The sequence below is a fragment of the Panicum hallii genome, chromosome 5, assembly GCF_002211085.1.
Source record: "Panicum hallii strain FIL2 chromosome 5, PHallii_v3.1, whole genome shotgun sequence".
Taxonomy (NCBI): Eukaryota; Viridiplantae; Streptophyta; class Magnoliopsida; order Poales; family Poaceae; genus Panicum; species Panicum hallii.
Window position 1 is genome coordinate 12,374,537 of NC_038046.1, and position 25,249 is coordinate 12,399,785.

Genomic DNA, 25,249 nt, shown 5'->3' on the forward strand with positions numbered 1-25,249 from the left:
TCACTGAGTGTGGACAAAGGCAGCAGGATGCGTGCCAGAATCGGAGAATAGTTACCACAGGAGCATGCACACCGGCCGCTAGCAGCTCAGGCACGTGAGATCAGACAACCAAGAGAGAACTATGCAATAATGCTCACTCTGTCACTAAATATAGGTTACTGAGTTGTAGATTTCGGCAGTCAACTTCCAAATAGTGGTACATGTGGGTAATTTATTAGAAGCACTTAGAGTTAAAATTTTCATAGTGGCACATGTGGGTAAATTAGAAGCAGGTATTGGTGTTATTTTAGGTTTATTTTTTTGTAATGGTAAAGTGGACAATTTAAAACACTAATGTTGTAGCACTCTGGACTAATTTTTGGTAGTGGGAAAGTCATTAATTTAAAAGCGAACGCTAGAGGTACTTTTGTTAATACTATTCTGATGATAGATTGGGAAATTTAGAAGTGCATATATAGCCTCCTTGGACTAGCTCCTTTTTAATGGCAAAGATGCATAATTTAGAAAGAGTAAAATGTATCATAGGTCCATCAACTTGTAAGAGAGTGTCACTTAGGCCCATCAACTTTGAAATTGCATTTCTGAATCCATAAACTTGTAATTTGTGTCACATAGGTTCACAAACTCTGAAAGTCCATTCCCAGGTCCATAAACATATAATTTGTGTCGCCTAGATCCATACCCCGCCACCTAGTCTTCATGCTTTGATATCGCACCAATATAAATCTACACGGTGCCTGGACGCTGCTGGAGTTTCGCTAGAAGGGCCAAATTTGAGCCCTGATTTCGAATCAAGTGCATAGAGAGAGGAGAGAGGAGGGATGAAAGATTTATCTTGAAGGTTATTGACATATATTAGGACTCAAAGGGGGCTTACAGACTGGCATTGGTGAGAAGGGGGTGATGGCTTGGGAAAGGTGGAGGAGGTCACAGAGGGGCTCAACAATATGTATACCATGGTAGGGGATATTATGTCTTCCGTGACGCGGGTGGCCGGATATGGTGACGCTAGGTGTTGTGGCGAAAAATCTCGTGACGATGTTAGACTTGGGTCAACCTAGAGTGGTTCTCGGTAAGGGATTGAAAGATGTTCATGGACAGCAATATCGGGACGACCTTTGTGGGCGCGTCTGTAGCCACACGACTGCTCATGGATGAAGTTCATGGATCTAAAAATGTACTTTCGGAGTTTATTGAACTAAGTGATACAAATTATAAGTTTATGGACAAAAAATGCACTTTCAGAGCTCATGGACCTATATTTTTAAAATTTATGGACCTAAGTGACACAAATTACAAGTTGATGTGCATTTTTGGAGTTCGTGGACCTAAATGACACACCCTTATAAGTTGGTGGACCTCTAGTACATTTTACTCATTTAGAAACATATTAGATCTGATGGCTACCGTTGCCAATGGTCATTATAGCCCATGAAATCTTCGTTAAGATATTTTTCTTATATATCATAGATTTTTATAAGATTTCTCTCTTTTTCTAGTACATCTCACATGAGGATTAGCATGAAGCCTCCATTTAGTAATAGTAATTAAGATTGTTTCTCGACCAGGATTTATATGTTGAGGGTAATTTGAGATATGTGATGGTAAATTTATTATTCTCCTTTTGCTAATCACAATACAAATACTGACGCTGATATACATATACGCACACTCAATCATATGAAAGTGTGCATTCCTTGCCCCTATGAATGCTTTGATGAGATTGGACCGGCAAATTTTGAGATTGGCAAAGTCATATCCACATGTATCTCATTCTTGATAAACAGTTTGCCTAATAACATTGAAAGAAATATGTGGAAGCTATATGGCATCAAACCTGAGGTTCTATTTTCAGTAGGTAGAAGCTAGAACCACATTGTGATACACTATCGATAACATGTGGGTTATCACCAAAAGAAAGAGCCGCATCAATGATGATGCACATGTGGCATCAAACTTGGGGTTCGATTTTTGGTAGGTAAAACCGTAAAAGGTACAACCACATTCAAGATATTGTTTAGTTTTTCATTGATATGTGTATTTCTTTATGTGGCGTTTACCCTTTCATTCAAGTTTGAAGGCCCGTGTGTTCTCTCTTTCTTGAAATGGAAATGAACGGCAAAGTTCAAAGTCAACAGCATTGTATGATCAGTACATCTTCTAAAAAAAGGGGAGTATGATCACTACAGCTTCTCTCAGTAAAGCCACATTTCTGATTGTTCTGACCACTCTCTGGTGAATTTAACCGCTGGACATGGCTGCTGGCCTGCTACTACACCCAGAGTTGGCATTAAATCCTGTCCCTGACGGTACAAAATCTCTCATTCCGTTCGTGGTCAGGCATAGATCCGGGGTAGACAAATCGCATGGTAGTCGTGCATGCTACACGAAGCTCTGGCTACGTGTGGTATCAGAGATTCAGACTTGAATACCTCACGTACTCGTACACCATCATACGCTACTCCCCGTTCTACTAGAAAGATCGTGCGCGCGCGCGCAGGCCCGATGCAGCAGCAAAGGGTCGCGCAGGGCGTACCGGTATTTGGCGCGGTGGATCGAGAGATGCGTATGAATGCAAGCAGCCGTGTGCAGGGATGCAACAGATGCCAGGAAAGCATAGGCGAGCAGGGGCAGGGGGGCACTGCCTGTCTAGCTGAACTCTGATGAACGGCGAAGCTAGCTGCGAAAGGCAGGTAGGCATACGTACAATGCACAGCACACAGCAGCCTATTGAATACACCGATTGTGATTCGCCCTGTCGATTCTCGGCATGTTTGGTTTGTCAGGAATAAAGTTTAGTACCGTCATATTGAATGTTTAGAAGTATTAAATATATCTAATTACAAAATCAATCGTATAAATGGAAGTTAATTGGTAAGATGAATCTATTGAGTCTAGTTAGTCTATGATTTGATCATATTGTGCTACAGTAAATATATGTTAATGATAGATTAATTATACTTAATAGATTTATCTCGCGAATTAGTACCGGCCTATGCAATTAGTTTTATAGTTAGCTCATGTTTAATCCCTCTATTTGGTATACAAATATCTGATATGATCCGGATTAAATTAAAAATTAGCCCTGGATCCAAATAGCCCTTATGTACGATTGTATCCCAGTCTCCTGAGTCCTGACCCGGTGAAGTGTTGGTGCGCGATTTCACTGAATTCAGCTGCAATTCTGTCAAAGAAGCGCCGAATCATCCGCTCCTCTCCCTCCATTAATTCTGTGTTCAGGTTATCCCTCTCTGGGCACGCAAGCAAGACTGCCCAGCAGCGGCATCGCGTCCCAGCGGCCAGCGCCCGCGCTGGCCTTGGCGATCCTCGCCCGTCGGTGCACGCTGACAAAAGCGCGCGTCGCGGCGTCGTTGCTGTACTGTGCCCGCACAGCCCGCAGGAATAAACAAAAGGAAAGATGCCGTGCCGCACGCTGCGCACTGCGTCGCCTGCCGGACTGCGGGAGAGCGTAGCTAGTGCGTGGTCAGCGCACTGGCGGCGACACGGACGGACAAGACGGGAGATGCCGGGATGGAACACAAGACGGCGAGACGATGCCGGCCGCTCCGCTGCTCGCACTGCATGTCTGCATGCACGCGCACGTCGGTCTAGCTCGGTCGTACGTCCGTGCGTGCAAGGCCGGCGCGCGGCAGGCAGACCACGGCGCAGCCCCCGGCCGTGCCCGTGCGCGCCGATGGATCCGCTGCGCCGCTGAGCCGTGCCACGGCCCACGGCGCGCACGCTCACGCGCACGCAGCGTACTCCTTGCGGTGGATCCGTGGATAATAAGCGGCGGGGTCAGCGAGCGGCATGCGCGCAGAGGCCGGGCCCGCCCCGGGGGCAGGGAACAAGAGCACGGGGAGAAAGAAACACACGCATCGATCGTGGGCGCGTGCGTGTGCGGGTGGGAATACCCGGGGGCTGGCTGCCTTGGTAGGTGTCCACCACCGCCGAGCGCCGCGCATCCTGGCCCGGGCGGCACAGCGTGCACCGGCACCGGCAGCAGGGCGTCCTTGGAGGTAGAGCGCGCGAGGGGGGCGATGTCATGCCATGCCAGCATGCCATTAAGCCGCGCAGTGCCAGCAACAGCACCAGCTGCTCTGTTCACTGTTCTGGTTCCGCGCGCGGCTCCTCGAGCTCGTCAGTGCGCTGCCGCGCGCTTCGACGACTCTGCGCGCTGTCCGTCTCCAGTTGCTCGGTCAGCTATCCTCCCCCGGCCGGCCCCTGGCTCTAGCTCACGTCTTATCACCTGCAACTGCAACACTGTTCATGCTCCTTTTGTTCCTTTTGCTGGTGTACTGCGTGCATGGATCTTTACTGCAACTTTGACCTCAGAAACAGCGCGTGGGGGTGGGGGTGGGGGCTAAATGCGGTGGCTGCGCCTTTTCTGAAGCGGGAAGCCAGACACGGGCGGGCGTGCCTGCATCGGTGCATGGCGCGCGTAGGAGGCTGCAAAACTTTGATCGTAGTCGTAGCATGATGCAGGTGTGCCCACGCATGCAGCCAGCGATGCAGCCTACGCCGGCACCCTGTAGCGGCGTAGAGGGTCTGCGGGTAGCTCCTGCATTCCTACTTTGACTCTGCAGGATGGGTTCGTGTACAGCGGCAGCATCCCAACACCCAGCGAAGCAGCCACAAAAAGGTGAAATCGAGCTGTGGAGCAAATCAGCAGTCTTCACCCAGTAAATTCGTAATTGCCTCGCTGAGACATCCGTGTACTGTATACTAATAGTGGTAAGATTGATTTGAGTTCAACCGAGTCGTTGTAGTATAGTGGTGAGTATTCCCGCCTGTCACGCGGGCGACCCGGGTTCGATCCCCGGCAACGGCGATATTTTTCTGTCTGCGCAACCAACTTTTTCCCTAAGCTTGCAAACCTGCACTGGGATTATCGTTGCAGATATAATATCTATCCTCTTCTTTTTTCTCGGACGATGTCCGGCCTCCTTTTTCTTTGTACAGTATTCGGACATGCATGATGTTAGGTTCGAACAGTGGCTACTGCCTTGTTGATGTACCATGCTTAGTCACATGAAAAGCTCAGCCAACTAGCCGAGGATACGACTTCCAACCTGCGTCTGGAACTCTGGATTACGTGCATGACAGGTAGTAGGCCTGATACTACTAGACACTTTAAAGGATCTGGAGTTCTCTTCCAGGTCTTGGTGTCATGCCAGGCTCGTCAGCAGACCACCAGACACCAGCGTCTGCTCCATACGACCGGTGCTCCTGGAGTCCTGGGCCTTGCAGTTGCAGCCGCCTGCCAGGAGAGTTTTTTTAAAAAAGGGATTTAAAAAAACTTAAAATTCGAAAAAGGGGTGCCGGCTTAGAACAATTCGAAAAATAGGTGCCTCCCGCCCGTTGATCGGGCGGGAAGCGTGGGGCCGGGGACATCCCGCCCATCCAGCGGGCGGGATGTTCCAAAAAATATTTGCAGGCCCTCCCGAGGGTCTCTTCGCGAATAAGAAATTTTCTTATTCGCGAAGAGGTCCCTGAGGCAGGAATCCCGCCCGGTCAGAGGGCGGGACGTATCCCGCCCACTGGCCGAGCGGGATGTTCAGTGCTTATTTTTTTATTATTTTTTGTTGGAATTTATGATTTACAAACTATTTGAAATTCAGGCTATTTTCAAATACAATATTTATTCGCCGTACTCTTTTGTATACATATAAAATTTTAATTCAATTTTACGAAAAAGATTGTTGTATCTAAAACTCGTATGAAGATGGTTAAACGATAACGTTTTGCAACGTAGAATCCAAATATTACGATAGTACGATACATCAACCAATTAAAAAGAAAATAGTATCATACAAAAACAGTTTAAATATAAAAAATCCACCGAATCAGGAGTATCTACCCCGCTTGTCCCGGACCTCGCGCTCTCTTGGTCCTCCCCCCTAGTCCTAGCCCGTCGGCGTATGTGGTCCTCCGAGTACGTAAATGCATCTGGAAACTATTCAAAATATTTCAAAAATCTATTAAAAATACTGAAAACTATTCAAAATATTACTACCTTAAGAAATATATCTGAAAACTATTAAAATTATAAAAACTATTCGAAATATAACTACCCTAAGAAATATATTAAAAGCTATTAAAAATACTGAAAACTATTCGAAATATAACTACCCTAAGAAATATATCTAAAAACTATTGCAATTATAAAAACTATTCAAAATATAACTACCCTAAGAAATATATCTAAAAACTATTAAAAATACTCAAAACTATTTAAAATAGAACTACCCTAACAAATATTTCTAAAAGCTATTGAAAGTACTGAAAACTATTCTACGTATAACTACCCTAACAAATATTCGTAAAAATAATTAGTAATTATACGATTATAACGAGAATATACCTACAAACCGACGTGTGGACAGGGTTTCGCCGCTTCCTCTCCTCTCCTCTCTTCCTCTCCTCCTTTTTCTTTTTTGTTGATTTTTGATGAATATTATGAGAATTAGGGGTGGGTGGGGGGCTTAAATAGTGGGGGGGGACATCCCGCCCGTTGGGAGGGGAGTTGCCCCTCGGGAGAACCTCCTGCCCGTTGGGGGGGGGGGGGGGGCGGGATGCCCCTCGGGGGAACCTCCCGCCCTCCAGGCGGGAGGCCCCTCGGAAGACACCCCGCCCGTTGGAAGGGCGGGATGGCGTGTAACTTTCGCGAAGAGACCTCTGATGGGGGCGTGCGAAACATTTTTCGACCCTCCGCCCGTTGGATGGGCGGGACGTCTCATCCCGCCCGTTGATTGGGCAGAAGACACCCATTTTTCGAATTGTTCTAAACCAGCACCTTTTTTCAAATTTTAATTTTTTAACCCTTTTTTTAAAAAAAACTCCCTGCCAGGACGGAGATGTATAGCAAATGGAAGAAAGCAAACATACTTGATACTACTGTTCAAGAAGCAGAAGCGCTTGTATGAAGAGACACGACGGCTGCACGCCAACAGGGAACTGTTGTGGACTCAGGCCCGATTGCAGTCAGGGTCAATCCACATCTGACGAAGATTGTCACGTCTTATGGATGAGATCCATTTCATGGACAGAGAAAATGCATTTGAAGAACTAAAATAATCGAGAATTTAATTCCTAGCGTCACTGAAAATCAACAGGATGGTTCCATGGACAAACCTGATTCTGGCCTATGCCACAACACCACCAACGGATAACAACAGGTCATTGTACACCTTTTGGAAGAATGCCACAGCTGGCGGCAGTGCAAGTGATAGGAAAAACCAGCAAAGAACACGCAAAAAAAGGGTGAAGATTGAAGATCTGCAGAACTTTGAATGAGGAGCCTAGGTCTCAAGCGGATCCAAACTCAGCCATCCACTTCTCGTGCTTTTCTATGTCAGCGGGTGATACACTCTTCTGGACCTTGCCCAGAGCCTCCACAAAGTCACACATGGCCACTGGATCCTTCGCTATCTCGTCCTTCGCCATGTTCTTGATCTCGTCGCGGGTCTTGCCGGCTATCTTTCGCCTCATACCATTCATTGACGCGTCACGGCAAACATTTGTAAGGTCATCTCCACTGTAACCTTCTGTTCTCCGAGCAACTTCATCTATGTTAACATCCGCAGCTATCTGCTCATATAAAAGGAGGTACCGTAATAAGCAACCGAAGATACAACACAATAACTCATCATCGACATATATCATGGAATCATGGTAGTGAGCAATGTGATTCTAAAAGACTTGCAGTGCAATGCTGAGATAAGTAACCATTTTTGGTAAAATCGGAAAATCAAAAGGAGGAAAAATGGCTGGGCCAATGTATATACTGGGTATGATGCAGGCATGTAGCTTATGGTACCATGTGATTCAAGGAAATTAATTGCCAGGAAAGAATGAGCATGCGCAGTTAAAACAATTTAGAAATTTGCAGGCACAGCATGGCTGATTAAAGCAGTCTGTCCATAATGACCCAAATGAAACAGGACAGATGATAACAAGGATGACCAACTTACCTGAACTGTTCTAAGGTTAATGTTGATAAGTGCCTTTCTACTTTCAAAATCTGGAAGTGGAATATAAATACGCTTCTCCAGCCTCCGCCTGTGTCAATTAAGATCCAAAGAGTCAACAACTGTGGTAATGGCAAACATTAGTAGCATGCATGCAGCACATGACTTGGAAAGAAATAACAAGGTAAAAATAAATAATAAAGCCAACATTTTCAACATGGAAAAATCATATCTACAGCATATGAGAATAAGCAGGTAAAATGGCACACTATTCTAGATATAGGCATGGATTAGTGGAACCAGTCAAACAAAAGAGCATCTGCACAAAGCAAGAAGCACCACTCTACCAGTCATGGTCCATTAGTGGACAAGGCACCAATGGTTGTAATTGTGAATGATGTCATTTGTCCACCTAATTTCAATGTACGGGCACCTATAATCCTCATAAAAGTGTTCCTGCTTACAGACTGCATTAGGCTATATGGCTTATACATGACACAGATTGTCCCCTCCAGTAAATTACATCATCCACATACTGCGCTAAAGAACTATGAGGTTATTATCTTACCCAATAAACGGTGGTATGAAAAATGCAGCGTGAATCAGACAAAAAGAATCTGGTATAAGTTTGATGAATCAAATATGCAGCTTCTGGCTTTAGCAGTATCTAACACAGCTAGCAGCGCCAATCAAGCAATCAAGCTATACTACTGCTAAAGTATGACTGATTTATATGGATCATCTTGTGCGTCTTCCAGGTGTCAATCTCTATTTGTCAGTAGGCAGTAGCAACTCAAGTAAATGGAATATAAACAGAAAGAGTTTGCCAACCTCAGTGCTTCGTCAATATCCCATGGAAAGTTGGTAGCAGCCAGAACCATAACAATTTTCGGTTGACCATCTTCAGTGGTGGAGCTATTGTTTACACCATCAATTTGCACAAGAAGTTCAGACTTCACCCTTCTTGATGATTCATGCTCACCAGAAGCTCTGGATATTTAGAAAGAAAATGGAAAAATACATTAACTGATAACCTAGGTGTAGTTTATTCTGTCCAGCAGAGTTTGGAGTCTAGGTACAATTCATGTTTATGCGCTAAGTATTCAAGAAAATTTCATTGACTTAGGCATCAACCGAAAAGCAAACTTAATATACATACCCACGGGATGTACACAAGGAGTCGATTTCATCAATGAAAATTGTACTTGGAGCATAGGCCCTCGCAAGGTCAAATAAACAACGGACCATGCGCTCACTCTCGCCGCGCCATTTAGAAGCCAATGTTGCAGAGGAAACATTAAAGAATGTTGTTCCACATTCTGTAGCCACTGCCTTTGCCAAAAGAGTCTTTCCAGTACCTGGTGGACCAAACATAAGAACTCCTTTCCAAGGTCGACGAATGCCCTGATAAGAAATATGGCGGACATAATTAGCAACTATGAATAGTATCTATAGTGGTATACTTCATAGATTGGAATATTGGATAAAAAGATTAGAAGAGAGAAGAAAAAACTATGCAGATCATGCCACAAAGTTCAAAACTCCAGGTAAGGTTTGGGTTCATAATCCTACATAATCATTTAAAAGTAACATGGCCCAAACTGGTATCACAATTAAGAAAACCAATACATGAGCATATCCAGAAACTTTGCATGGTACCAAATAAAGACAGCACCATTTTCATGCTAAATTGTGTCCGTGGCCATAAGCCATAAACATAGATTTTCAAATTGATGGCAGGGTCGGGTTTGGGTTCACAATCATTCTGGAAAACGTTTTCTGAAGTTGTGTAACAACTGGTAAATGTTTATATCTAGATAATTTCCATGCTAAAATATAAAGGCACATAATTTTAATGTCGAATCATTAACATTGCCATATGCCTGTAAAATTGTTAACAATGAAGAAGCATTTTTCAGGTATTTTTTACAGTGGTATGTTTGAACCAGTAAGGGACAACAAAGCAGAATATAAATTAGGGAAACTGGTTTACAAGACAGTAATCTGCAGGACAAACGAATGTCCTGCAGACAAACACAATTTCCATAGACAAAATAACAAAATTCAGTGTCCTACAGACAAATTTCTCTATAAATTGTTACCTGAAAATATTCAGGCATCCAGAGAGGAAGCACAACTGCTTCCTCGAGGAGCCGTTTGGCCTCACTAAGTCCTGCAACATCATCCCATCTTACGCCTGGAGTAGAATCTAGAACATCCCTTTCAAGCATGGCGGCTAAGTCCGTGTCCGGACCTTCGTACTGACCCTTCTTGGACTTGCCTTCTTCAGCATCACTACTCTGTAAAAAAGAATTGAAAAAAAAAACAAGGTTTTAAAAACCTTAATGATTTAGAAGTAACTGCTAGTTATCTACCTTAGCAGAAGGATGATAACAAGGGATAGTCAGTGCATTGTACATGATGCAAAAGTGTCTGTTCCAGTATCCTGATTTGGAATATAATGATAGGCACTAATGTTTCAACATAGTTTATGTTAGTCATCTTGCCATCTTAATATCAATTCTTGTCGAGTATTCTGTCATACTTTATGCCTATGAGATAAGCATACAACCAGGCACAGAGGAAACAGATGGTAAATGCTAGTATTTTAACAAAGATAATGGAGTTCATAAGTTTGTTTGCTTAAATTGAGATTTGATTGAATCATTATCTTATATATTAGATTTGGTTGTTAGAGTGTCCAGTACTATAAAAAACTAAGACCCTGAACATGACATGCTTAAACAGGCACAGAAGGGATATACAATTATGATGAATATTCTGTTCTAGTTAAGTTCATCTTACAATATGCATTTTTTCTGAATTATGTTAATTAATTATTTTTAATGACCAGTTGAGACCCATGATTCTACACTTCCATTTCAAGTCTGGCTTTCAAAAGTTGCAGGGGTTTAAGTGGCAATAGGTGATTGATTCAACAGTACCCCACAGAATTTTTTTTACTTGCATTCTATATACACCAAGAAGGCAATAATTTAAAAGGTAGGACATATTCTGCAATGGATACATGCATGAGGATTGATTATAAAAGTGCATATAATAGATTCTGTAAGTATATATGGTTTCTTACTAGGATGATATGAATATAATTTTAAAAACAAAAAATAAGTAACTAGTTCATCAACTAAAGTCTTGTTGTTTTGCCGATGCCAATGTGCAAAATGTAAATTATGAAAAGAAACATGGTATATTTTCTGAGATAAAGAATTTAGGAATATAAAGAGCATTTGTTTGATAGAAGTTACCGCTGAATCAGCCTTGCTTGAACTTGGTTTTCCTTTTCTCCCACCAGTGCTAGACGCAGTTGATGATCTTACCGCAGAGCTTCCTTTACTCCCATTAGGCTTTGCGCTACGGCTAGGAGTTCCAGTCCTTGATGCACCACGTGCCCAAGCTCCATCTTGGGAGGATTTTCTTGCACTAGATTGACCTCTTGCTGACCTTCGGTTTGGTGCATCTCTTGGTGGAGCCCACACATCAGGATCATCAAAGGGTGCTGGTGACGAAGTTGGATACTCGTCCAATGGTTGGAAATGAAATGATTTGTTGGAGCGAATAGGAGGTGATGAGGACCGCCTCGCACCAGGAGCTTCTTTAAGGGACTTTAATTGGGCATCTAACTGTTTCACAATTTCCACTTCTTCAGAGATTGCTTTCTTGCAGTTCATCCATTTTGTACGAACCAGAGCATCATCCAGAGTAGTTAGATGCCTGTAGAGTTAAGATTAACCTTAGTTACATGAATCACAACAAGGAAAATACATCATCTAGTCTTTGAATTATATTTACTAGTTACTATACTCCGATTCGCCATAAGACAGAGCTTTATAAAATATTATCTGTAAATACTGACTTTAACATAACAGAAATGCAATGTTCTAGTGAAAATAAATGATTAAACAAAGCATCCAGCTGTTTCACATTATTTTACTTCTTCAACCATTACTTTCTTAGAGTTCCTTAATTTATATGAATCAGATCATCATCCAAAGTAGCCAGATGCCTAAGTCTTATCCATCATAACATGAGGTACAAGAAGGAAAATACATTTCTTAGGCTATTAGGTATCTTATCACTTACTATATTCAACAATTACCACCATTTATCTATATGTATTTGATTATTTGAAAGGACAAAATGAAAAGGAATGTGAACCCTTTTCATTTACTAATGCTTAGAAAACATTGTCCAACATGAATTCTGATGTGATAGCATGTTCTGGTCCAAACACGCCACTTAAACTTTGAAGTTGCAAGAGTATTAAAGCATCAATACTCATGGTGTGCAAGAGCAACAATGCACAGCTGATTGTTGTTCCAACAAAAAGAAGCCTACTCTCACATTGATTCTAAGTCATCTTCCTGAGTAATAAACCCCAATTACTAAAATCTTCAACATTCAAATCTAAACAAACAGAAGTCATCTAAGAATAAAAGTTTAGCTAATTCGCACCAGAAACGATCAATTTCACCTAATTAGAGGCACATGACTGCAAGTGGATGCAAACCGATGATAGTTTTACAAACTAAAAAATAGGGATAGAACTAAGAACACAACCACCAGCGATTCAGCACAATGCTCCCTTCGGAGCAAAACAACCACCTCGAATTAACTCGAGCGAACCAGCCAAAATGAAAATCCGAAGCCGTGCGGCCAAACACGCAGATCCGAGCGGGCTACTGGGCTAGACGTCGCGATCCACACCAACCGATCGCAGCAGTAACCTAATACCGATCGAATCAAGGGGGTAAAGAGCGCAACCGGGACGCCGGGGTCGGGGGACCAGGGGGAGCTCACTTGTTGATCTGGGCGATGGCGCCGTCGAAGAAGATGATGGAGGTGTCGTAGAGGCCCTCGAGCGCGTAGTCGCGCGCGAGCTTGAGGTGGTCCTGCAGCCCCGCCAGGGGGTTCGCCATTTCCGCGGCCGCCGCAGCCGCCGCGGAGATCCGGCGCTAGGGTTCCCGACGAAGCGCGTCGGGCGGGAGGAGCCGAGCAGCTCGGTGGGGAAGACGGGAGGGAGACGGATCTGCGTCGGCTTCGTTTGGTTTCGAATTTTGGGGGACGGAACGTTGCGTGGCGATGGTGGTTCTGCTGGCTGTTGGAGGCTTGGACCCTTTGCGGGCGGGTGGCAGTGGCGGAGATGGAGGTCGCCGCCGGGGCCAGCGTCGGGGACACTGACGCTTGAGCGGCCGCTGTCAATGTCTAGGGGGCCCACTGTCATTGACAAGAGCCCAACATCCGTGGTTCGCTTACGGTCAACAACTTGTTAGTGATAACCATAGTCATAATAATAAGCAAAAGTATATAAACAATATTTTCTACTCAGATGACTCGATACAGTCAGTGAGCCGGGACACCTCAAGGCATACGAATGTCGGCCCCACCGCAAGGCATGCATGACTCGTAGAGCTATCCACTTTTGGGGTTTTTTTGTTTCCACGTTGCACGAGCAATTTGATTGTCCGGTAAAGTGGGGGTGTTTGGTTAAGTTCTAAAGCTAATATCATATCGAATATTCGGATGCTAGTTAGATGAACTAAATATAAGATAATTATAAAATTAGTTGCACAGACGGAGATTAATTCGCAGGATGAATATATTAAATCTAATTAATATATTATTAGCATATATTTACAGTAGCATAGCACCATATTACCAAATTATGGACTAATTAGATTTAATAGATTCGTTTCGCAAATTAGTCTCCATATGTGCAATTAATTTTATAATTAAGTATATGTTTAATACTTCTAATCAATAATTAAATATTTGATATGATATAGACCAAAGTTTAGTCATAGAACTAAACACCCTCTCAGTTATGGTGCACTTATATTTTCTACAAGTGTTTCTGTGCATGTTCTCGTCGTACCACGGACATACCATACACATATACGTACATACATATGGCGGACAAGCATTGGATTGCTCCGCGAAGAAAATCTCCAAGCCCAGCCCATGACGAAAGCAGCAAAACAGCACAGGCGGAGCATTTGTCACTTCTTCCAGCTCCCACACCCGCGGCCGAGCCGAACCACCAACCCGCAGAGCACTAAGCACTTCATCAACGAAACGTCGCGTAGCACCAGCGACGGACGACAGCAGGACAAGTCACGAGGCGTGCGCGCTGCTCCCATCCGTAGGGTTCGGTTCCTCGGTTACTAGAGAACTTCGGTTCCTAGGTACCGATCGGTTGTTTTTAGAGGTACAGTTCGGTTCGGTTCCGATACTTACCGAAGTAACCGAAGTTTCAAGATGCATAAAAGCAGCTCATTTAATAGCAAATTTTGACAGCACCTCCTCTAATTTTAGCATCAATCCAAACATCAATTCAAACAAGCAACAGTAGCATTATAGTAGCAGCATTACATCAATTCAAACAAGCAACGGTAGCATTATAGTAGCAACAAGCATTACAGTACAACACATAGATATTTTGTTGTCTCAAATTCAAATGACCAAGTCAGTAGCAAGTAATCAAGCATTACATAGAATTCAAGTCTCCAACTCAATAGCTCAGCAGTCAGCACCAAGACCAACAGGCAACAGCAAGCACCAACACCTTCAGACTTCAGACTTCACTTGATCACTTCAGTAGTTCAGTCCTTCGCAATCACAAGCTGAAATATTATTTGCAAACTGAAACGAGTAAGAAAAAAATAGAATTGATGATGAGTATATGAATCGAAGAAATGATATACATTTATTTAACTCACATGGTCATTTATCTTTAGATAAGCTCTTGTTGTTGGAGCTTTTGCTTGGCTGTGAGCTGATGTTGGTGGATGTAACCATCTTTTTTTGCTGCCTTGGATTTGTGACGGCGCAGCATGTGCATCAACAATGGCCTTGTCCTTGAATTTTTGAATAATTTCTACAAATAGAAAACAGCAAACAAAGGATACATTAAATAATTGTTGAAAATTGAAAACAGAAAACAAATGGTAAAATAGAGCTACCTTCTTCTAGTTTGGCCAAATTTTCTTCAATATTGATAGGAGTTGCTCTTCTAAGCCAATCTTGAGTGCAAACAAGAGCTTCAACCATAAATGGAGTTAGTGAAGTCCTAAAATCATCTAGAATCCTCCCAGATGTGCTAAAGGCAGATTCACTAGCAACTGTGAAAATTGGTATGGCGAGCACATCACGAGCCATTGTGGACAATATGGGAAATCTAGTAGACTGCCCCTTCCACCAAGCAAGAATATCAAACTTTTTTGTATCTTCTTCACACTCTTCAGCCAAGTATCTATCAAGTTCAGTCCTGCTGCCCCTGCTGCATGTCCCTGCTGTTCCACTAGCTAGCTTCATCTTCTTAGCAATTCTAGTCCTCAACTTTCTAGCACTCTCTCCACCTTGCTTAGATGGGGGCGAATCACTTGGTTGGGACTGCACTTCACTTGAAGAAAAATTATTGTTCCTGTATTTTTTAAAAAGTTCATGCAAACATTTGGTAATTGCAGCCCAAACTTTCTGTCCCAACACCGTCACCATACATCTCATCTATTGCAATTTCTGTATATTGTGAAAGCTTGTATCTAGGATCAAGTACAACAGCAATAAAAATCAGCAAGTTAATATTTTCCTTCTCCTTTTCTTTTCCCTTTCCCTTCTCATTTTGCAACTCTAAATTGTCATGCCAATACCCCCAATACTTGTCATACTTGTCTTTCATTCTTAACCCTATTTCTTGCTGTATAAAATCAGAACTACTCATCCATTCTTTCACCAATTCATTGACCTCTCCAATCTCATGAAAATAAGTACGAGCCGTCACACTTAACGATGTTGAAACACGGTTTGTAACATCAGCGAAATGCCCTAAAAACTCAGCTAGTTTTTTTTTATTATCAAAGTCATGCTCATCAGGAACTCCTGGACCAGGAACACCGGGCTTAATGTCACTAAGCAACTCAATTGTATAGTATGGATCTTCCTCTGGATACCTTGCAAACACCTTTTCATATGTGCAAGCAGCTTTTAGTATATCATATGTGGAATTCCATCTAGTGCACACATCAAGGTTTAAGAATGCTTTGCTGTCCACTTTCTCCCATTGAGCAATCTCTTTAAATTTTTCCAATCTTGATGTACCACCCCTAATGAATTTAACCGCAGCCCGCACACGCTTGATAGATTGGTCTACTTCTTTCAAACCATCTTGGACAATCAAGTTAAGTATATGTGCAGCACATCTCATGTGAAGGTACTTGCCCTCTGCTATGCTAGTTTTCAAACTATTCATTTGTCTTCTCAAATAAGAAACACCACTATCATTTGCACTTGCATTATCTACCGTTACTGTCATTACTTTGTCTAACCCCCATTCAAGTAAGACTTTATGCAAGTGTTTCCCAATATCATCTCCCTTTTTGCCTTTTACCTTGAAAAAACTAATTATCTTTTTATGCAAGCACCAATCTTTGTCAATAAAGTCGGCTGTCACAGTCATATAATTCTCTTGCTGCTGTGATGTCCAACCATCGGTTGTGAGGCAAACTCTATTGCATTGTTCTTGAAAGAAAATTTTCAATTTTGCTTTTTGCTCAAAGTACAATTGCACACAGTCCCTAGTGCATGTCCTTCTAGATGGCAAAGTGAACCTAGGGCAAGCAACAGACATGAACATCCTAAAACCAGGGTTTTCACCTTTAGCAAATGGTTCCTCGTCTTCTATGATCATTTCAGCAAAAGCAGACCTAAGCAATTCAGGATCAAACTTTCAAGTACCAACACTAGTTCCTTGAGTTATTGACAACATACCTTGTTTAGACTCTACATGAAGATTACTCTTGCAAGTATTATAATGTTTACGCATACCAGATGTACCATTCAGAAACGGATGTGCTGCAATTTGACTGCTGCAATACTTGCATTGTGCCATGACCAACTGATCTTCATCAAAGATTTTGGTGTAGTGATCCCACATTTCTGATCTAGATGCGATCTGCTTTCTCTTCTTCCCCTCTTCAGCTTCTAGATCAATGATCTCCTTCTCTGCAGCACCATCGGCCTCGTCATCCTTTATGTTCCCATTAGGCCCAGTATGCATCTCTGTCCAATTACAATTACTCACCTCTTGCTGCAAATCCTCCTCAGACATCTAGCAAAAATATACAAGTTATCAGTTATCACCACTAAAATCCCTAGTTCCCCAAATCTAAAATCAGTGAGGCACTTACATTGCAAGATGCAATTGATGTAGCCATTGTGGACTTCAAGCAGGAGCTGGCCTCGCCGGGGCACTGGGGCGGGCGCTGCCGCGCTGGCGGTCTTACGGGGCCTTGGCGTCGGCGGGCGCTCGCTCGGTCGCCGCCTGGGTCGGGACGCGACGGTGGCGACTGGAGAGGGACGGACGCGACGCGAGCGCAGGCGCAGCGCAGGGTCTCGGTCCGGCCCGTTGCGGTGGGTGGCCGACCGCGGACGCCGGACGGGGGTTGGGGGCTTGGGACCTGGCGCGCGGGGGGGAGCAGGCCAGCAGGCGGCGGCGGTGGCGCGGCGGCGCGGGGGGGGGAGTGTGACACTCAGGTAATTAGTATTGTCACACCTTAAATTTTAGTATGATGTTGTCTACAAAATGTGGGGAGAGTATGTTAAAAATTTAAACAATAAGGAAAAAGGGTTGTTTATATAATTACTATTTAATACAGGTACTTTAATGTTAAATAGATGAACATGGGAAGTGGAATTCGAATACATAAAGGTTGTTTTGGCAAAAGTCAAAAATTCGTGTTTAAATCACAAATATAGGTGAAACTACACCTAGGATGTATATCTCGTGTAGTTTTTAAATATGATTTATATAAAGTTTAGAAATTTTGCTAAGTTTTATATAAACTTCAAATCCATAGCCCTTCTGTGAATGAACCTTAAAGCAAAATTATAGGTTTTGAAAAACTCTACATTTTTGCTTTTGGACCCACCTTCATTTGAGCTTTGGCTTAAAAGTTACTGGGACATTATAGTAGGGCCCCTGTGTTTTTGGGATATTACTTTTCAGTCCTCCTTCGTCTACCTCTCTCTCCCTCTCCTCTATTTCTCTGCCGCGCGCCGCCGCTGCTCTGCCGGCCATGTGCTGCGCCCCCGCCGCTCCTGCGCTGCTCTAGGCCGAGCCACGTGCCACTCCCGCCCAGCGCCACCGCCTTCCCCGAGCCGCGCTGTCTTCTCCCTGCCGTGCCACGCCGCCCGGCCGTCTGCCCGAGCCACCCCTCGCCGCAGCTCGTTGTCGCAACAACCCCGCGCCACCTCCTACTTTCCGACGACCCTACGTGTCACTCTCCGGCCAGCCGCCGCCGTAGTCTTCCCCAGCTGTCGTCCTCCGCGCGCGCCACGCCAATCCCGCCGCTACCCGAGCTTCGCCGTGCCGCCACGCGCGCCGCCGGCATGCCAGCTCCTGCTTGCGCATAGCCACATCCTCTTCTGGACCTCGAGCACCTCCTACAGCTTCTCTAGCACTTGCCCTTGCATTTGCACACCTCCATTTCGTTCAATTTCTCCTGCTCCGATCACCTCCCTTCACCCGACCCCTGCCGTCGTCCCTGGTCATCGTCGACAGCCACCACCACCATCCCCAGGCCCCAATCCAGTGCTACCAGAGCATCACCGTGACCCAGTGGTACTCCTCAGCCAGTCCAATTTCGGTTTCTCGCACCGTAACACCACCCTCCATAGCGCCGGTGAGCTCCGAGCTCCACCGCCGCTCGGCCTCCCGTCGACCCACCGGTGCAGAGCCTTTCCACCCTGACCGAGGGCACCAACAGCACCACGTCATCTTCCTGAAGCGATCCAGCCCCTCCTTCACCGCCCTCTACCGCCCCAGCCTGCAGGACACCGTGCCGCCATCGCTGCCGGTAAGAACCCGAGCCACCCTACCGTCGAGCACCACCCTCCGCCCTGTCTCCCACCAAATTAGGCACGGGGAATGCACCCCCACACTCCTGTGGTGCTCATGCGCGCCCTAGTGGTCCGTGTTTGCCGGCCCCTCGCCGAGACCACGAGCACCCCATCACGGCCACCGACGCATCTCGCCGCCGGCCATGTTTTACCCCTGCCCGTCGAGCACATCACCCCCAAACCAGCACTACTTGTTCCGTAGGTCATACTAAGCCAGTCCATCCTCGCCGGAGACCTCGCTGTCGGTGAGAACGCACCGGAGCAGATCCACCGGCTACCGTCGAGGAGAGCCAGGGGCATAACTGCGAATAGTTTTCCTATCCTAAGGGTCCATATGCAAGAAACCAAGGACCCCAGTGTAAACCTTCTTATTATTTCATGTGGGCAAGCTTCCAGTTTGTAAAATCAATAGGAAATTGTAGGAAGCTTCAAAAATTGTCAAACTGGTTTTGTTGGAAATTAGAAATCAAGATCTACAACTTTTATTAATAAAGTTTGATATGAAACTAAGTGCATTTTGATCTATTTTAAACCTAAGTAAAAGAGGTATTTTATGCATAACTTTTGTATCCTAGCTTATCTTCTTATGATTTTTGGTATGTAGCTTCTTTAGTTCTTGGGTAAGCCAGTGTAAAAATTTCATGCTTAGCATAGCCTTGTAGTTTAAGTCCCTTTAACCTTTTACAAATCAAATTAGGAAAGATTTCAAATTCTTTAAACATATTCTTAAGGCTCTCTTGTCTAGATCTTTTTACCGTAGCTTAATATATTGATAATTAGTTTATAATTTAATTTTCAATAATTTATAATTCTGATTGCTTGTGATTTGAATTTAAACTTGGAGTTTGAATTCAAATTCAAATATTTTAGTTTCTGTTTCTAGAAAATTATGAAAAATTTACCATATGCTTATTTATTGAAAATAAACTTATTCACAAAAATTTAAGGTCAGAATCTTTATGGTTTTCAAAATAAAAATCAAACTGGTTGAATTACTTCAAAGTAATTCCCTTAAAATGACATAATTCAAGTGTAGATGGTAACTTAAAACCCCACCCCCTTGTTACATGAATTCATGTTGGTTAAATTATTGGATTGCAACTTTATCGTGAAATGAAATTCTTAATTTGAGAACCATCTCACTTAAATCATTGCATATCATGTAGAATCGGCAACGCTCGACGACGGAGACTACGAGCTAGTCTCGGAACAAGAACAAGATTTTTTCTGAAGACCCGGTGAACATCATCGAGACTCTAGCGGAAGCTCCGAACCAAAATTCAGAATTCTCTGACACTCCTGCCCCCAACCCCACTCAAGAAGGTAAGCCCCGGTGCATAACCCAGTATTTGAATTCTACTGCAATTCTATACTTATATATTATATCTTGCTTTAAGTCTAGGAGTTGTAATGAAACCCTAGATGCATGAATCCTAGGAACCAATGTACTCCACCTGAGTCCTTATCGTATAGATGCTCTGCTAATAGGATCGGTAGAAGTCGGGTGATTTCCTGTCACTCGCGGCGATATATAATTGAATGTTTACTATTCTGCAATCACTATAAGGATCATGGACGAGGTCATGAGTAATATCATGATTTGGAGGTTTACCTCATCTGTGTTGATGATAAAAGTTGATAAGGTCGCAGTGTGTGGTAGTGGTGGCTAAGCGTTTGAAAGTACTAGCCACATGCCGCGAAATATGGTAAAGCGGTAAGCCTAGTAACCAATCGGCCCGGCAAGTGGACATACCTTCCACCACTCGTAATTTGTTTTTTCTCACGCACCGACGTGCGGGAGTACATTCCGCACAGCGGACAGGAGTACGGTCATGTAGTCGCGCTACAGGCGTATGTCCTGCACAATTGGTGTGCGTACAGTTCTACAGTCGCTTGTGGTGGCCCTGTTCCATGATCCGGAATGAGAGGCAAACGGTTGCTTCGGAATTATCGTTGGATATTCCAAGCGTGTGAGTTAGGTTTACCTTGCAAGGATGAAATTCGATTCAGAATCGTCCGTTTCTCGCGGAGATTGAGACTGCTTATTCCTTCTGCCACATGGAGTAAGAACTGTAACTATTGTTGGAACAATCTTGATGGATGTTAATCTCTACCTTGCTTATTTAGTGTAGGTGCTTACCTAGAATGGCTAATCAAGTTAGAATCTGAAAGCTAAAATTTAAAAGTAGATCATACTCTTTGTTGCTTTTCAGCTGAAATTGAACTCAGAACCATTTCCAGCCTTCAAGAGTCTAGTTACGGGCTAGATATACCCGATTCCGATTAAGTCTTGCTGAGTATTAGCATATTCAGTCTTGCTAGTGAACTTTTCAGGTATAGATTTTGAGAACCCCACGGATAGCTCTCCATGGCCAACTCCGATTCCGTTTGGCTGGTCCGTGGAGTGGGATCCGTCCCCTGCTAGCAGCGACCCTCCTGAGTGACACCAAGCTTTGGGCTGAGCGCGGTGCCAACCCTCGCGACGTACGTAGTCGCGTGTTTGTTTTCCTTCCGCTGTAAATCTGGACAAGCTATTTGGCTTACCGTTTTCAACAACGATTGTATAAGTTTACTTTAAGTTTGGAACAGTTTGTAATAATGATTATTATGCTGTAAATTAAAAGTTGGTGAGCTGTTGTGTGATTGCGAGGTAAACCTGCTTCGATCCTGTTGAACCGTGGTTGCATCGGGCGGAGACCCGACAGACCAATGGGTTATTCCGTTTGAAGTGCGTTGAGTTAGTATCGGCTGTATAGCGATGACTAGCGCACTTGAGCCGGAATAATTCAGGCGGTTCTGCCACAGAGAGGGGGCGGCGGCGCGCGGGGGGGGGGGGGGGGCAGGGGGCGGCCGCGCGGGGGGGTGGGGGAGAGGGGGAGGCTGCGCGCGGGGGGGGGGGGACAGGGGCGGGGGCGCGCAGGGGGCAGCGCCGGCGCGGGGAGGAGCAGGGGGCGGCGGCCGGGGGGGGGGGAGGGGGCGGCGGCGCGCGGGGGGAGCAGGGGCGGCGCGCGGGGAGGACCAGGGGGCCTAATGATATTAGAGTTTTTACTTGGGCCGAACTTACATTGGGCCTAATGGGCTGAATTTCGGTTCTTCGGGAGAACCGAGCCCAAGTACCCGAATATCCCGAGAAACTTCGGTTCCTTAGATCATGGAACCGAACTTCTTCGGTTCCGGTTCCTTCGGTATCTGTTCTCGGTAACTTCGGATCAGTTCTCGGTTCTCGGGTTTTTTTGCCCAGCCCGACCGATCCGTACCCAAGAGGACAACTGATGAGGACCCCCCCCACCGACAGAAACGTCACAACGTGTCACGGCCACGGCCTCGCGGTCGCAGAGGCTGGGCCGGTAGGGCCACCCCTAATGATCTAGATAAATAAATTTATATTAATATGAATCATTTAGATCTCTATTTTAATCATTAGCACTTCTAATTATTATTAGAACCAAGCACAGTTAGAATTATATATATAAATATAATATTCTACTGTTCTATTTACAAGATATATAAGTTATTTTTTCTACAGATAAGCTACACATTATATTAAAATTGTAAAAGCACTGTCGCTTTATTTATTTGTCAGTTTATTTATCTTTTGGCCATCTGTTGACATCGGTAAAATATAATTATCCATGCTACATTATAATATAAATAAGTATTGTATCATACTATATATTTTACAACTACAATTATTGTTGGGCTTGTTTGAAACTGTGTCACGCGGCAGCGCATTTTATATGAGTGTGTCCAGAAGGCTGATTCTTGTGTGTCGTTTGAAACCTGCGTCCTATTTATTGTTCAGTGCGAAAAATATATCTAGTTTAGTTTTTACTGATATTAATATTTTAAACACCATAACATATAAATTTATTATTTATTAATTTAATATAGCTTGGCTCGACCCTCCAAATTTGATTCGTAGCTCCGCCGCTGCCCACGTCCCCGGCATGGCGGCATGGCGAGGCGAGGGGAGGAAAGCGTGAATTTTTTTTAAAAAGGGGATAAAAAATTAAAATTCCAAAAGGGGTGCCAGCTCGAAAAAATTTGGGAAATGGGTGCTTCCCGCCCGTTGAACGGGCGGCAAGGGACATCCCGCCCAATGGTTGGGCGGGAGGTTCTGAAAAAAATTTCCAGGGGCCTCTTCGCGAATAAGAAAAGTTTCTTATTCGCGAAGAGGCCCCTGAAGCAGGCATCCCGCCCGGCCAGTGGGCGGGAGGCCTCCCGCCCGGCCCGTGGGCGGGATGCGCCATTTTTGTTAAGTCTTCTCCGAATTTATATTTCACAAACTATTTGGAATTAAAACTTTTTCCAAATACAAGATTTATCCGCCATACTCTTATGTATGCATATAAAATTTTAATTCAATTTTTCGAAGAAGATTATGGTATTTAAAACTCGTACGAAGATAGTTAAACGATAACGTTTTGCGGGATGCGCCATTTTTGTTATATCTTCTTCGAATTTATATTTCACAAACTATTTGAAATTAAAACTTTTCCAAATACAAGATTTATCCGCCATACTCTTATGTATGCATATAAAATTTTAATTCAATTTTTCGAAGAAGATTATGGTATCTAAAACTCGTACGAAGATAGTTAAACGATAACGTTTTGCGGGATGCGCCATTTTTGTTATATCTTCTTCGAATTTATATTTCACAAACTATTTGGAATTAAAACTTTTTCCAAATACAAGATTTATCCGCCATACTCTTATGTATGCATATAAAATTTTAATTCAATTTTTCGAAGAAGATTATGGTATCTAAAACTCGTACGAAGATAGTTAAACGATAACGTTTTGCAACGTAGAATCCAAATATTACGACAGTAGATCAACCGATTAAAAAGAAAATCGTATCATACAAAAACAGTTCAAATATAAAAAGTCCACCAAATCAGGAGTATCTACTCCGCATGTCCCGGACCTCGCGCTCTCTTGGCCCTCCCCCCTCTAGTCCTAGGCCGTCGGCGTATGTGGTCCTCCGAGTACGTAAATGCATCTGGAGCCCGGTGAGGACGAGGCGGAGGAGGTGCTGGCGTGAACGGGTCATCCTGGGACTGTGCACCTGGAGCGTCATACGTCTGGGATGGACCAATGATGTCAGGGCCGGCGCCGCCGCCCACCAGCTCCGACCAAGTGGCGGAGCCGCCCTCCCAGTCATCCCAGTCCGGCACACCGAATGGGCCACCGTATGCAGGAGCTCCCGTCGACCATGCATGCTGAGCATAGCCCTGAGAGTACGGTGCAGGTGGCCTCAAGCTTGACGGGAGAGACGTTCCTGGAGCATAGGCGCCAAACGTCTGAGACTCCATTCTTGCAGGAGGAGGTCCCATTGCCGTCGAGTGCATGACTACAAAAAGAAACGAAATTAGTCGTGTAAATCAAAGGTGATCGAAATGGCAATTACGAAGGACTTACAGCTTGAACTAGCGGCAGTACCGCTGGACGCTGCGTGCGGTGCTGCAGAGGTAGACGGGCCAGCTGTGTACACGTGCGCGGACGCATGAGATGAACTAGAGGTCCCCACGTCGTCTCTGCCGCGACAAGTCAGTGCACGTAACGCTCGCGTCAAGCTGTCTTGAATCTTACGGAAGCTGTCCTTGTACTGTGCCTCCGGTACGCGCACTCCACGTTCAATCAACGTGATCTGAGATGTAGCTTCGACCTCCGCGAAGTTGATCAGATCGATCTGCATACGTAATGGGATGCAGATTACTATTGGTATCGATCTGTTAGAAAAAAGATTTAATAATTCAAGTTGCGAAAGACGTACCACGCCACGGTGGTCCTGATCACGGTACGAGGGATACGTGTCCGAAATGGTCGCCTCCAGGAATCGTGACACCTCGTACTGCCCAGCCAGAGGGTGCAGATCCTGAGCCTGTAATATATTTGTTTAAAATTTAGAGAAACTCACATATGCTTCAATTAAATTAAATAAAAAATAACTGAACGTACCCTAAATTGTATTACCCAACTCTTGGCGGGGCCGGGCAAATCAGGTACGTTCGCAACAAGTGGCGGGTTCGCTGGACCAAACCGCTCCTGCAGCTCCGCCCTCCAGAAAGGTGGCACGGCAACCGGGCCAACAGCATCACCCGCAATGGGAAGCCCGAGCAGGTACGACACGTCCTGCAACGTGGGGGCCATCTCCCCACACGGCAAGTGGAACGTGTGCGTCTCCGGACGCCACCTGTCCGCCAACGCTGCAAGTAGAGAGCGGTCCAGCTGCATCCGCTTCTTGGCGCCACCGTCTTGGCCGTCGCCGGCCTGAAGCATACGTGCGAGTGGCAGCAAACCAGTCTCACGTAACCTGTATATTTTGCATTGTGGTTACAGTTATCTTACACGCTATATAT

General features: G+C 44.6%; 1 protein-coding gene and 1 non-coding gene across 2 annotated transcripts; one reads left to right on the forward strand and one right to left on the reverse strand.

Annotated features, from left to right (window-relative positions):
* The first annotated feature begins 4,759 nt into the window (after window positions 1-4,759).
* Window positions 4,760-4,831, forward strand: TRNAD-GUC. Its single transcript has one exon. It is a non-coding gene; the product is annotated as a tRNA-Asp (tRNA).
* A 2,224-nt stretch (window positions 4,832-7,055) lies between these two features.
* On the reverse strand, window positions 7,056-13,123 carry LOC112895228 (katanin p60 ATPase-containing subunit A1). Its single transcript, XM_025963165.1, has 7 exons — window positions 12,789-13,123; window positions 11,237-11,702; window positions 10,073-10,270; window positions 9,130-9,374; window positions 8,802-8,960; window positions 7,974-8,061; window positions 7,056-7,590 (listed from the first exon to the last, which is right to left on the reverse strand). Exons 1-7 carry the CDS (start codon window positions 12,905-12,907, stop codon window positions 7,309-7,311), a joined length of 1,557 nt encoding a protein of 518 aa, XP_025818950.1. The 5' UTR covers window positions 12,908-13,123; the 3' UTR covers window positions 7,056-7,308.
* Between the last annotated feature and the right edge of the window lie 12,126 nt (window positions 13,124-25,249).

Bases quoted from the DNA above. Each gene is read 5' to 3' on its own strand.
- LOC112895228 (XM_025963165.1), bottom strand. From the start codon at position 12,907: ATGGCGAACCCCCTGGCGGGGCTGCAGGACCACCTCAAGCTCGCGCGC. The intron at 10,271-11,236 runs GTAACTTCTATC...TCTTTTTTACAG, and splicing joins CAAGCAAGGCTGATTCAGCG to AGTAGTGATGCTGAAGAAGG. The intron at 8,062-8,801 runs GTTGGCAAACTC...TAATTGACACAG, and splicing joins GATATTGACGAAGCACTGAG to GCGGAGGCTGGAGAAGCGTA.